We start from the raw sequence: 11,842 nt of genomic DNA, 5'->3' as shown, positions 1-11,842 counted from the left end.
CTCGGCCGACAATTACATGTGATCTGAGACATTTCTTACTTTACTTCCCTAGGTGTGTAATATACTATTGCACGATAAAAAAATTTAGAATTTCTTGAAAAGATTATCAACGCGAAAGAATGATATGGGACCAGTTTATAATTTAAATTAATGTTTTAAACAGTAACATTGTAGGACCTAGTTTCTGACACTCAAAATTTCTTGTGTTGTAGTTTCTGACACTGACGTCGGCCTAGATTCATATTTCATTAAAACGTCAACAACGAAATAACCTCGATAATAGGTTAAAATTCGGGTGTCAATAACTGCGGCGTTCTTAAAATAATTGACCTAGTTATTGACACCCACATTTTAATACATAAATGTCATTTGAAGTGATATATTATAATTAAAAACTAAATAATGTATAATAATTAACTAATTTATATAGTTTTTATTATATTTTTATACTTTTATGATATTAAATAGTTGATTGATTGGATAGACGAACGCTCTTACGTATACTGCTTAGAATATAGCTTAAAAATGGCTTTCACACTCAAGACTTAAAGTTATTTTTTTTTTTCACTGTTGGAAATATAATCAAGTACATAATTAATTAATTTTAATTTTAAAAAAATTTATAAAACTATTTAATGAAATGTTTTTTTTTTTAATTCAAAATAACGTTAGAAGTGTCAGTAACTGGGTCAGTGTCAATAACTGGGTCTTTTACTTTATGTAAAAAGAATAAAATCCAAAATTTGCGAAGATTAAATTTTATTAATTAGTTTTGATGTTACATATCGACAACTGTAATATATTTATAATATAGTATTTATACTTAAGTATCTCCACGTATTTATTATTATTTTAAAACATTTAGCTATTCAGTCGTATCGCATAAATAAATAATAAATAAGACACCATAATTTCATTTAAAAATCTTGATCTTACTCAAAAAATGACAATCTTCAATGAACAAAATTACCACTAGAGTCCGCCACACAATTAGGCCATTAACCATTAGAGTGGTCCCGAGACGAATCCCCGCACTCTTTAATAAAATATTTACAAATAATCCCTGCTATTTCTCAATAGCATAAAATCCTTTTTAAAACTACTATCTATCTTCAGACAGTCTTAAATATTTTTTGATAAATCAGAACCGCACTATTGCCCCTTAACAGTCCAGGAGCACATTGCGCACTGATAATTTTCAGCCCTGGTTTATCTCCAGCTGGCTAGACACTAAATATTCCCCCCACAAAAGGGAAAAGCTCCATACTGATAATTGACCGGAGTCTTGGGACTGGAGCAAGGATTATACAAGAAATCATCAGACTGGACCTTAGTGCACCCAAGGTTCGGCTCAGATTTGCTCCTGGTGATCTTGGGCAGCCCCTGAACTAGGCTTTCAATGGTCGCCAAGATCTGCCTGAAGATAGGTCTGTCTTCCCTGGAAAATTTTATGCAATCCTCAATTAGCCTTCTAAGAACCTTGGGCATGTCCGCACGCAGTTTATTAAGATCAGGCACAAGACGTCCACACCCAACGAGGAACAAGATCTGGTCCTTGCTGTTGTTGCTGTAGGGCAGTTGTCCGGCAAACAGTTCGAACATGACAATCCCAAAAGCGTAGACATCAGACTGAAAGCTATAGGGGTTCTCCTCCTGCATCCTGATAACCTCCGGCGCCATCCAAAGAATTGACCCCGTGGGCTGGTTGAACTGCTGAGTCCCGGCCCACCTGGTCTTGGCAGTGGCCAGTCCAAAGTCTCCGATCTTGACGGTCATGTCGTCGTGGAGGAAAATATTGTTGCTCTTGAGATCCCGGTGGATGATGTTCTTCGCGTGGAGGTAGTCCATTCCCTGGGCGGTTTGCCGACCGATCTCAATTTGGGTCTGGAAGGGAAGGTCAGTCTCGTCCACGTGGAGCATCTTGTACAATGAAGATCCCTCGCACCACTGAGTGACTATCGCCAACTGGGGTTTGCTAACGCAGCCCATGAACAGCAGGACATTGACGTGCCTGGTCTTCCTTAGGACAGCGACCTCGTTCTTGAACGCCTGGAGCTGGGAGTTGGTCGGAATCTTAACGTTCAGGGTCTTGACAGCGACTGGGCCGTGCCAGTGGGCTTTGTAAACAGTCCCGAAGCTGCCGGAGCCGATCCTGGCCCCAATCAGGATTTCATCAGCAGGAATCTCCCAGTCTTCGATGGACTCCCTGGGAGCCAGAAGATTCTTGGAAGATTCATCAGCTGACCTGGCTCGGGGCCGCTTGGGCCGCAAAGTATTCGTCGGGGAGGCCTGGGTCGACTGGCTGTGCTTCGTAGGACTGCTTCCGGGAGAAATCGGCCCCGAGGATAGCAAAGTTCGCTGGTGGGAACGGAAGTCTTCGGAGTCGCAGGGCTTGATCATGTTGCAGCAGACGTTAGGAGCTGAGGAACTTCTGTCCTGCTGGTTTAATGTCCTTGGGTGCCGCCGAGGAGCCAGGGGCGCGTGACGCGCCAGTGCGTAGCTTGAAGGAAGCTGCAAGATTCCCGCGGTTGTCTCAGGGTTGTGAGCTAGCAGAGCTTGGTAATACGCGTCCTGCATTCGGGACTGGGTGCACAGAGCTGGAACTCCGTTGGCACATCGTTGGTGGAACCGGTAGTTGCACGTTCGGCAGTAGAAACCCTGGAACAGAAGCTTGCGACAGCACTCGCAGAACGCCAAGCTGAAAAAGGTCTTACGGACAAAGTTGTGGCTGATTGACGTCGTGATTGGAAACTTGTCCAGGATTTCTACGGATATCTCGTCGCATTCCAGGGAGGAGATGTCCGTGTCCCACGGGATTGGGTACTTGGAATCGTTTGCGCCTACTATGTACACGCCGCACATTTCTGTGGTCAGATTGCGCAGCTTCATCGCTTTTGCTAAAGCGTCTCGCAGGGCCATTCCTTCTTTTACCTGGAATTAGAATTTTAAGTCGGGGATTTATTGGTTAGATTTTTTATGAAACTTTTGGAATTGAGGATCATTCTAGCTCATTAAAATATAATTAGAAGAATATTAGTAAAAATTCTATCATTTGAGGCTGATAGTTAGAATTTTATGATAATTTAACATGATAGAAGCTTAATGATTAAAAAAATTCAGTAATTAGAACCTAATTATTGAAATTCTATCCAGATTTTGGTTCTATGACTCTATATCCTCGGACAAAATATACAAAAATTGACAAATCAAATACGAATAAAGGGTATAGCCGGATTAATATGGGAATTCTGCTCCCATGGCTTTTTTGACTTATACTTAGAGGGTCGATTTGGTGTCGAATGAATATAATTCGCAACAATTTTTAGCTTTTTAATTCAAACGGTATTCGAAAATTGAAAAAAAAACCTGTTTTTTCAAAATTATTTTTATTTTTATCGTAAAATTCGGAATTATTTAATGATGATTTTTTCCTAATTATTACGAGTCCAAAACATGAAAAAATCATATGATCATGATTCTCAAACAGAATTCCGATTTTTAACGGAGAAAAGAAAATTATATATATATATATTTTTTTAGCCTTCTTGAAATATGTCGCCAATAATTAGAACCTAATTATTGAAATTTTATCCAGATTTTTATAGATTAAAGCTTAATAATTGAAAAATTTAAAAAAATTCAATATTTAACACTTAAAAATAATTTTTTCAGCAAAATTATAATAATCAAAATATTGGAAAAAATTGAATAATTAAATTTTCAGAACAAAAATGTTAAAAAAAAATAAAAACTCCTAACTTATGATAGTCACTTGAGAAAAAAATAAATAAAAAATAAAATAAAATTGCCAGAGGAAAAGAAAACTAACCTGAACACTGGTGCGCTGCTGATTGGGCAGATGAGCGCGAAGAAGAGACCTAAGAGGAGTCCTGGGGCACCTGTACCTCTCGAGAACGTCATCCTGGTATCCAGCGGCGGTGAGCTTGTCAACGAGCTGCTGTTGCTTGAGCTCCAGCTCGTGGAGCTTGCTGGTGAGCTCGGAGTACTCCAGGAGGTAGATCGCCGGCGGCTGGAGAAAGTTCGCAAACTTGCTGGTGAGGGCGTCCATGTTCTGGCGGGTGACGTTGATCACGCTCTGGATGTTCTGGAGCTCGTCGAGGGAGCCGCACTCGTCCTCGAGATCCTGGTGGTGGGCGTCAAGGAATCTGGACATGGCGAGGCCTGGGGAGTCCTCCGGGCAGACTTTTCCTCGGCGCCGTGCCTTCAGGGGAGTTCCTGGCCTCGCTGACTGCCCGAGGTCATCTACTGGGTGATGCCGTCGAGCTCCAGGTCCCGGTTCACGAGCCTCCGGGGCTAGTTTTCGCGCACCCACTGTCGCCATCCTTCCGAGTCCGGAGTCATCTGGATGGTTTTGCTTTTAGAGTTTCTTTTTTATTTTACTTTCTCCGTTGCTTTTAGTTTTTAGTTTGTATTGTTGTCGATTTTTATTCGGGCTATAGCTTGACGACAGCTACAGTCTAATTGCATCTATAGTACTGTATTCTGTATTTTGAATGTGTCATGGCGGAGGGACTGGGGTTTTACTGCGCAGATGCCGAGACTGCGCAGCTATTAAAACGATTTAGTAACACCTGAGTTTTGAATTTTTGGCGGGAATTTTTCTAATTTTTCTAATTGTTATTTATTTATTAACATCACTTAAATCAACTGACATCTGTTAATTTTTTTTAACTATTTAATTTTTATAAATATTTTTTATAATTCTACATCTTAAGCGACATCTTAAATATTAAAAACAAAAAAAAATTGCAACTAGTTATATTTTTTTTTGCATTTATCAAACGCTGAAACGGTCTCTGATAAAATTCTTCTAAAATTTTATCCATAGGTAAATTTTTAATACTTAATATTAAAAAATAAGTAATTAATAATTTCTATTATAAAAAAATAGTTTTTTTAGAAAAAAATGGGCAACATTTCAAGAAAATTTAGTACTTTCTCTGACGCCGTAAAAAACTGGAACTGGGATCTGATAGACAGATTTATAGTCAACGGCAGTGATATCAACAAAAGTTTAATCCCAACTGGACCTTTAGCAGGTTACACAGCTCTCTATTTTGCAGCGATGGAAGACAGAGGCGAGTGTGCGACAAAACTGCTAAGAATCTATAAAGTTAGTGCGAATTCCGTGGGCGCAAATGGTGCTCAACCGATTCACCTAGCTTGCTTGCTCGGAAGCTTGAAAGTTTTAGCAATTTTTTTGGAATCTGGAGCAAATTTTAACGCTGAATTCACGAAAGAACTCCGAGAAAAATACATAGACTATTTTAAAAACTGGTCGGATGACTTCGGGGGCAAGATGACGCTGCTAACTTTTGTAGTTTTAAACAACAAATTTGCATTGGCCAGATATTTACTGGAGTACGGAGCTGATTTCAAGATTAGAGGCAGGAAGAACAAGACACTGTTGATGTACGCGATTGAAAACGACGATGATTACATAGCACTGGTGCTTTTGAGGAAAATAGCCGCCTGTAGAGAGATAATGGACGCCAGAGACGATGACGGCTTGCACGCAGTTCATTATTTGCTTTTTGATCACAAAATAGCGAAAGATCAAATTTTACTTTATTTAATTGAAAGTGGCGCGGATGTTAACGCTACAATTGATGGCGATCCTGATACTATGCTGCTCAATATGGCGGCAAGAAGCCATCGCTTGGAATTCCTGAAGAAGTTGCTGGATTTAAAGCTTCCAGTTAGCAAAAAGTCCAAAGTTTTGTTTAACGCTACTTCAGGCTCTGAAGAAATCGAACAAAGAAAGTGCGTTGAATTCGTTCTGGAGAATTTAATCATCAGAAGAAAGTTTGGATTGTTTGTTCCCGAAGAAGAAACAAAGTTTATGGATCAATTGGTTGCTTCAGATGTCGGTGTGAAGAAATTTGTGAATAAGTTTGCTAAGAAGTTTGTCAACAGTTCGTTGAAGAACCAGAAGATTAATTGTGAGGATGGAGATATGTCTGTTTATGAATTTGTTAAGAAAGTTCTTGATGACAGAGCTTTGAAATTGTTGGTAAAAGATGAGAAACTTGTCGAAGGTTTCAGAGAATTTGTAAGAATAAGAGCGACGCAGAAGAAGAAAACTTATGAGATTTTTAAAATAGTGTTTGATAAGTTTGAAAAAGCTTATGAGCGAAGAAAAATTTTGGAAAAGGTTCAAAAAATTCAAGGGTTGAGGCAAGCTATACCCTTGCCGTATGAAATTGTGTTGTATATTATTGAGTTTGTGGATAATTGGAGTTTGCAACAGTTTGTTGAACCGGAAGGAAGTTAGCGTAGAATAATTTTTTTTTCAATTAAATTATATGCCAATTAATTGCTCTTTAAATGCTCTATTAGAATCCGTAATTGCTCCAGGTCTATTACTATTAGTTAATTTTTCAAAAATTAAATTTTAATTTTGCTATAAAACCTAAAATATTCACTTTTTCAAAAATTTTTTTTGCTTAAACAATTGCTCTCAATTTGCTCTATTAATTAAAAAAATCATAATTTTGCAATATTTATAATAATTAATATAAAAAAATTATTTGAATGCAAATCGTAGCACTATGACGTCATCAGTGGTCGTTGAATCCACTAAGAGCTATGTTTCCATGAATCCTCATTACGACTGTTTCATTTTCGCCTTAATGTTTACAGTTTAATTTTAAGGTTATATAGTCGTATTATTATTATGGTCACGAAGCCTACATAGAAGGAGGACGATCGTAGTGTTATGAAAACGTCCACGAAATTGCAGAAACATAGGATAACATACTGCCACCAGAGAGCGTGTCGGTTCGACGGGTCAGGATTTTCAAATATATATTATAGCTGTATAATGTCAGTGAAAAATAAGACATAGTTAAATATAATAACAAAACAATTAAATGTAAATTAATAACAACTAATAATGGTATTAATCAATAAAATTATAATTTTTTAAAATTTGGAAGGATTTAGAGATAAATCGGTGCTTTTATAAAAAAATATCAAATAAATGAAATGAAAGGATCTTTTTTAGTAAGAAAATGAGTTAATTGATGTCCTTAAATGTTTATAAAAAAAAAAAAAAAAATTATAATGATAACAAATAAAGAAATCGATGTTAAAAAATTTTTTGATCGACTGTAAGTTAATGAATCAATTAATTAATAAGAAATAAGATAATATTTAATTCAATTGCAAATTTATGCCATTTAAAATGTATAAATTTTATTAAACAGAAGTAATACTGATAAATTTTTTATGAATATTAATAAAATTATAACATATTTATCATCTACGCCAACTTTGCAGTTTTGCGGTGTTTTCTAGTCAGAATTTTTCGTTGATTCAAATTTTTATTGAATAATTTAGCCAGAAAGTGACCTCGCATGACTATAAAGTAATTAATGACTTTCACCATTAATTGCTTAGTATGTTCGGCGCACCCAACAATAAGAAGCGACTGTCGTAATGATATCTTATCCAAAATCTGATGCATTTGTATTACACTTAATAGTTTTCGTTCCTACAACAGATAGAACGTCTTCTTCAAGGCTTTGAATAAGGAAAAATAAATTTTCATTTGAGTAAATTAACGCACCGTCACTCATTAGTTCAAAAAATTTATCTCGACCACTTGTAGATATACTTGTTGACTGTAAAGTTTCTATGCAGGTAAAACACTTAGAATATCGACTCGTTTTCCTCACCATGTAGCCAGCAATATACGCGATAATTTCGTCACTAGATTTAACGACATCATAGTCATGGTCATGATAAGAGTCTTGAAAAGAAGAAATATTTAACTTCTCCTGATTTTCATTATCATCACTAGAATCACTATCATCCACTAAGCTTTCAAATGGTTTCCTATTGTATGGTCGCTGAACTTGATGCACTTCTTCGTCTTCTTCGTCACTAGTATTGACACGACTAACAGAAGGTACATTGCCAACATTTGTTCGCCCGTCTGATATGTTGCTATGGTTAATAGTATCACCTTCGTCGCCATGCTGTGTACGTAAAAAAAAAACTCAACACATTTATAGTTATATATAAAGAAATTTAGTTAATTATTAAAGTTTTTTAAATCGCAGATTTTTATTGTGTTCAAAAAATAAACCTGATTAACGACAACAGCTTCATCATTTGTTACTGCCACACTCTTACATTTATTACTTGAAGTACTTTCCTTTAAAAAAAACCAGTAAAATATAAATGAAAACGATAAAGTTATACCCAACAATAATTTCAATACATCAACGTTGATAAAATAATCGTAAATTTTCTCACATTTTCATTTTCAGTAACTAGAGTATTAATTGGAGATTCTATCACCTGGTCGATATTTTTATCCAATATTGGAATAGCATCACGCTTAAGAATAATTTTTTTCCTTTCAGAAACAAATGGTTTCTGACCTGGTATACTTATTACATCGTTTCTAATAATGTAATCTTCCTCAAAATGTTCATCACATATAAATTGATTACATTTTGAATCGGACGCTAAATCTTGTCCCAATATTTGGCTCCATTGTATAATTACTTCAGGATTCTACAAACAAATTATGTTAATTTTTAAATTGATTTAAGATATGCGTGGTTTCATAAAAAAAATAATTGATAATAGTAAATAATATTAACATGATAAATGCAAATGGAAATGATAGACAATTGACTATTTTGATATCTAAACTTCTAATGATAATGCAATAATAAATACAATTTTACGTTTTTTAAAACTTTTTTACATTAATACATACAATTAGAATTATTATATTTTTCTTTTACTCAGTACACTGTTACATTTTTTATCTTATTTTTGTTATAGCATTGAACTTTTTCATGAGCAAAATTTTCTGCTATATTTATTTTCTAAATTATTATTACCACTAATCATTTTATACATCACGGATTTTATAAACATTAGAGTTAATTTAATGTATTTATATTAAGATATTAATCTTTATTTAACTGTTATTAAAATAATATCTAAAGGTGAATTGAAGTTTTAAGGTTATTCTTACATTGGGCAGTGTAAACAGAGAATTTTTTTGTTGTTTTAACTTTTTTTTCTCTTTTTGATTGTCTTTACTATTTATACAATCTACCACGATACAATATTTCATCATAATTAATAAAAATTTGATTTAAATTCACGTTGATAGGAACTGACAACAAAAATATTAAACAACACAACCTAATCCTAATATAAAATTGAGATGAAATGTATGTGGCATCAAACTATTCGTAACGTGATTGGTCGAATATATCATAAGCATGAAAATATATGCAAACTCTATAGTCAGGCGCGCGCTTGCGCGCGCAAATTTGAATTCTAGTTATTTCTAAAATCACATGGGCTAAAATCTGAACTACCCAACATCACCGCCGCCCTTGTGGACATTTATTGTACCCGATGTTTCCTCATTTTTGAGGACACAAATACGACAAGAAAGCCTATAGCTAAGATATCTTATATATTATCTTACCTATAGCGATCGTCCTCCTTCTATGTAGGCTTCGTGGTGGATACCTATAAAATAATTAATTAACCAGTTTAGCACAAAAATTCATTCAGGTAAGTAAAAAATAAAATAAAATAAAAAAAAAATATTAAACTCACCAGTTGCAGCAAAATGGACAATTCCGTGCTACTGCGCGTGGCAGTGATAGAAAACAAGCCAGATGGTGTGAAATTAATAATGTCCCGAGGCTTCAACGTGAACAGTGTCTTATCAAAAACCGGACCAGCGTCAGGCTACACCGCTTTGCACTGGGCTACGGCCAAAAACCGGCTGAACATAGTGAAGCAGCTGATCCAGAACTACCAAGCTGATATAAATTCTCTAGCAGATGACGGAGTCCAACCAATCCACCTGGCCAGCTTCCTAGGATACCTGGATGTCCTGGAATTCCTGCTGAAGTCCGGTGCTGATGCAAACGCAAGTTTCGACAAAAAAGTCCTGGCAAAGTATGTCAAGGATTGTCAGTGGTGCGAAGACTTTAGCAAGATGTCGTTGCTGACCTTCGCTACTCTGACTAATAAAAGTCTTTTGGCATCTTACTTGCTTGATCATGGAGCTAGTGTTTATGTTTCAAGTGCTAGGAACAAGACACTCTTGATGTACGCTGTTGAGAAGAACCATTATAACATTGCTTGTCAAAAAGAATTCATGATGTATGATGGAAAGCTGTTGAATGCTAGGGATGATGCTGGGCTGCATGTTTTTCATTATATGCTGCACCAGAGCAAGTTCGGACAGTTGCGTTTTGATGGAAAACAGGTCAAGGAGGCAAGTGGAAGTGTCTTCCTTGAGATGATGATCAATGCTGGGGCTGATGTTGATGCCATGGTCAATGGAGATCCTGATACGCTGCTGGTTAACATGGCTGCTTGGAGGTTCTGCTATGACTTGCTGAAGATTCCGTTCAACCTCGAAAGGTCAAGCAAAGAAGGTAGACCCTTGAAGTACGTGACAATGCCAGTTGATCCACAGTCCCGAGCTGATGGAGACTTGGATAAAGAAAGAGAGATTTGCACCAGGTGGATCCTGAAAATCTTGGTGCTGAAACGTGCTCTTGGGTTGTTTGTGCCCGAAGAAGAAACCAAGCTGATGGATGAGTTGGTGAACAAAGATGATCATGTTCGCGGGATTGTTCAGGGCTTTCAGCAAAAGTTTGTTGAAGGGTTCTTGATGCAGAGGAATGTTGGTGAGACTTCTTTCCTTGAAGTTGCCAAAATGCTGTTCATTCGTAGAAGAGTTGATAATTTGGAGATATTGAAGAGTTTTATGAGCGAGCTTCAGGATGAGCTGGATGAAGAAGACGGACATTTTGATGGAATTGATGATGAAGATGAGTATGATACGCAGATGTTTATTACTCTATTATGGAAGAAGATGGACGAGGTTGAAGAAAGGAGCGAGTTGATGGACAAGCTCAAGAAGGTTGTCAATCTCAGGAAGGCTATACCGCTATCGTTTGAAATTGTTCTGCTGGTTGTTGAGTTTTTGGATAATCGTCAACTGGAAAAGTTTATCAGTGCTTTTTATAAATAATATTATTTTTTGTACAAATATTTGCGTGTGTTAAAATAAAGTTTTACATATTTTTGAATAATTGAAAATTATTTTATAGCTCTAAAATTTTTTTTTTATAAGTATTTTTCGCTAAAAAAAAATTTGTTCCAATTTCTTAAATTAAGATTATTCAAAAATCCGTGAAATTATTATTAATGTCAGATAATTAATGTAAATTTTTTTTTAAATTAATTTAGCAGATTAATTAAGATGCTAAATTAGTTTTGATTAAAATTTTCTGTTTAAATTTCGTATTAATTTTTTTTTTGTTTAATAATAAAGAGCACAAGTCGTTGGTTCAAACCAATATAGCCAATTTCGCATTAGTAACAAAAATTACACTGACCCGACATCTACCGGCGGCTGTCATAACTAGTTCACAGTATTCTGTTATGTCCAGCAAGGTCACTAGATTGCTTGTACTGCCTCCTTCTAGACTAAGGTGTGAGTTGTAGTCACGCGGGATCTATTTAAATTTATTGTTGTTTATTAATTCAGCTTTTGATAATGAAATCTGTTGGGTTAAGTTGAAGAAAAAAGGAAAACTTTAGTTAGATGGACTGTTTTAAATGATAAACAATAATTAACGAAGAGCTTGATTTTATTCGGTGGTTTCAGCTACAGCAAGTGCTCAGTTAAAGTTCCCAGGGAGAAGTGTAGTTACAAAAGTATCGGCTCGAAGTCGGTGGTTCCCGGCTTCACTTCCCCCTTTATGTTTCAAACCAATATATTTAGTCTATTACATCTTATACTTATTCTAACATAAAT

The 11,842-nt window shown here is 35.8% G+C and overlaps 4 protein-coding genes and 1 long non-coding RNA gene across 6 annotated transcripts in view; 2 read left to right on the top strand and 3 right to left on the bottom strand.

Moving 5' to 3' along the window:
• Nucleotides 1-782: 782 nt before the first annotated feature.
• Nucleotides 783-4,539, bottom strand: LOC123271344 (raf homolog serine/threonine-protein kinase Raf). The gene is made up of 2 exons (XM_044737639.1): nt 3,830-4,539; nt 783-2,931 (listed from the first exon to the last, which is right to left on the bottom strand). The coding sequence occupies exons 1-2, from the start codon at nt 4,340-4,342 to the stop codon at nt 1,231-1,233; spliced, it is 2,214 nt and encodes a 737-aa protein (XP_044593574.1). The 5' UTR covers nt 4,343-4,539; the 3' UTR covers nt 783-1,230.
• Nucleotides 783-11,842, bottom strand: part of LOC123271366 — a 90,472-nt gene continuing 79,412 nt past the window's right edge. Inside the window, exon 3 of the long non-coding RNA XR_006510844.1 lies at nt 783-1,072. This is a non-coding gene — a long non-coding RNA (uncharacterized LOC123271366). The remainder of the gene's footprint in view (nt 1,073-11,842) is intronic.
• On the top strand, nt 4,798-6,354 carry LOC123271353. The gene is made up of 2 exons (XM_044737658.1): nt 4,798-4,849; nt 4,922-6,354. Exon 2 carries the CDS (start codon nt 4,928-4,930, stop codon nt 6,293-6,295), a length of 1,368 nt encoding a protein of 455 aa, XP_044593593.1. The 5' UTR covers nt 4,798-4,849; nt 4,922-4,927; the 3' UTR covers nt 6,296-6,354.
• Nucleotides 7,201-9,191, bottom strand: LOC123271359. Its single transcript, XM_044737665.1, has 5 exons — nt 9,020-9,191; nt 8,284-8,547; nt 8,114-8,182; nt 7,823-8,003; nt 7,201-7,545 (listed from the first exon to the last, which is right to left on the bottom strand). Exons 1-5 carry the CDS (start codon nt 9,122-9,124, stop codon nt 7,517-7,519), a joined length of 648 nt encoding a protein of 215 aa, XP_044593600.1. The 5' UTR covers nt 9,125-9,191; the 3' UTR covers nt 7,201-7,516.
• LOC123271352 lies at nt 9,409-11,111 on the top strand. Of its 2 annotated transcripts, none has more exons than XM_044737656.1 (2): nt 9,409-9,573; nt 9,628-11,111. In XM_044737656.1, exon 2 carries the CDS (start codon nt 9,632-9,634, stop codon nt 11,051-11,053), a length of 1,422 nt encoding a protein of 473 aa, XP_044593591.1. In that variant the 5' UTR covers nt 9,409-9,573; nt 9,628-9,631; the 3' UTR covers nt 11,054-11,111. The 2 variants fall into 2 exon arrangements, with proteins under 2 accessions (XP_044593591.1, XP_044593592.1); XM_044737657.1 differs by having other exon boundaries at nt 9,622-11,111.

Source organism: Cotesia glomerata, linkage group LG9 (assembly GCF_020080835.1).
Source record: "Cotesia glomerata isolate CgM1 linkage group LG9, MPM_Cglom_v2.3, whole genome shotgun sequence".
NCBI classification, from domain to species: Eukaryota; Metazoa; Arthropoda; class Insecta; order Hymenoptera; family Braconidae; genus Cotesia; species Cotesia glomerata.
The sequence above is the reverse complement of the archived record's forward strand: the minus strand, read 5'-3'. Positions and strand labels throughout refer to the sequence as shown.

Coding starts and splice junctions, on each gene's coding strand:
- LOC123271352 (XM_044737656.1), top strand. CDS start 9,632: ATGGACAATTCCGTGCTACTGCGCGTGGCAGTGATAGAAAACAAGCCA.
- LOC123271359 (XM_044737665.1), bottom strand. CDS start 9,124: ATGATGAAATATTGTATCGTGGTAGATTGTATAAATAGTAAAGACAAT. Junction 8,183..8,283: donor TAGTTACTGAAAATGAAAAT/GTGAGAAAATTT, acceptor TTTTTTTTAAAG/GAAAGTACTTCAAGTAATAA. Junction 7,546..7,822: donor AGTGGATGATAGTGATTCTA/GTGATGATAATG, acceptor CCTTATTCAAAG/CCTTGAAGAAGACGTTCTAT.
- LOC123271344 (XM_044737639.1), bottom strand. CDS start 4,342: ATGGCGACAGTGGGTGCGCGAAAACTAGCCCCGGAGGCTCGTGAACCG. Junction 2,932..3,829: donor AGCAGCGCACCAGTGTTCAG/GTTAGTTTTCTT, acceptor TTCTAATTCCAG/GTAAAAGAAGGAATGGCCCT.
- LOC123271353 (XM_044737658.1), top strand. CDS start 4,928: ATGGGCAACATTTCAAGAAAATTTAGTACTTTCTCTGACGCCGTAAAA.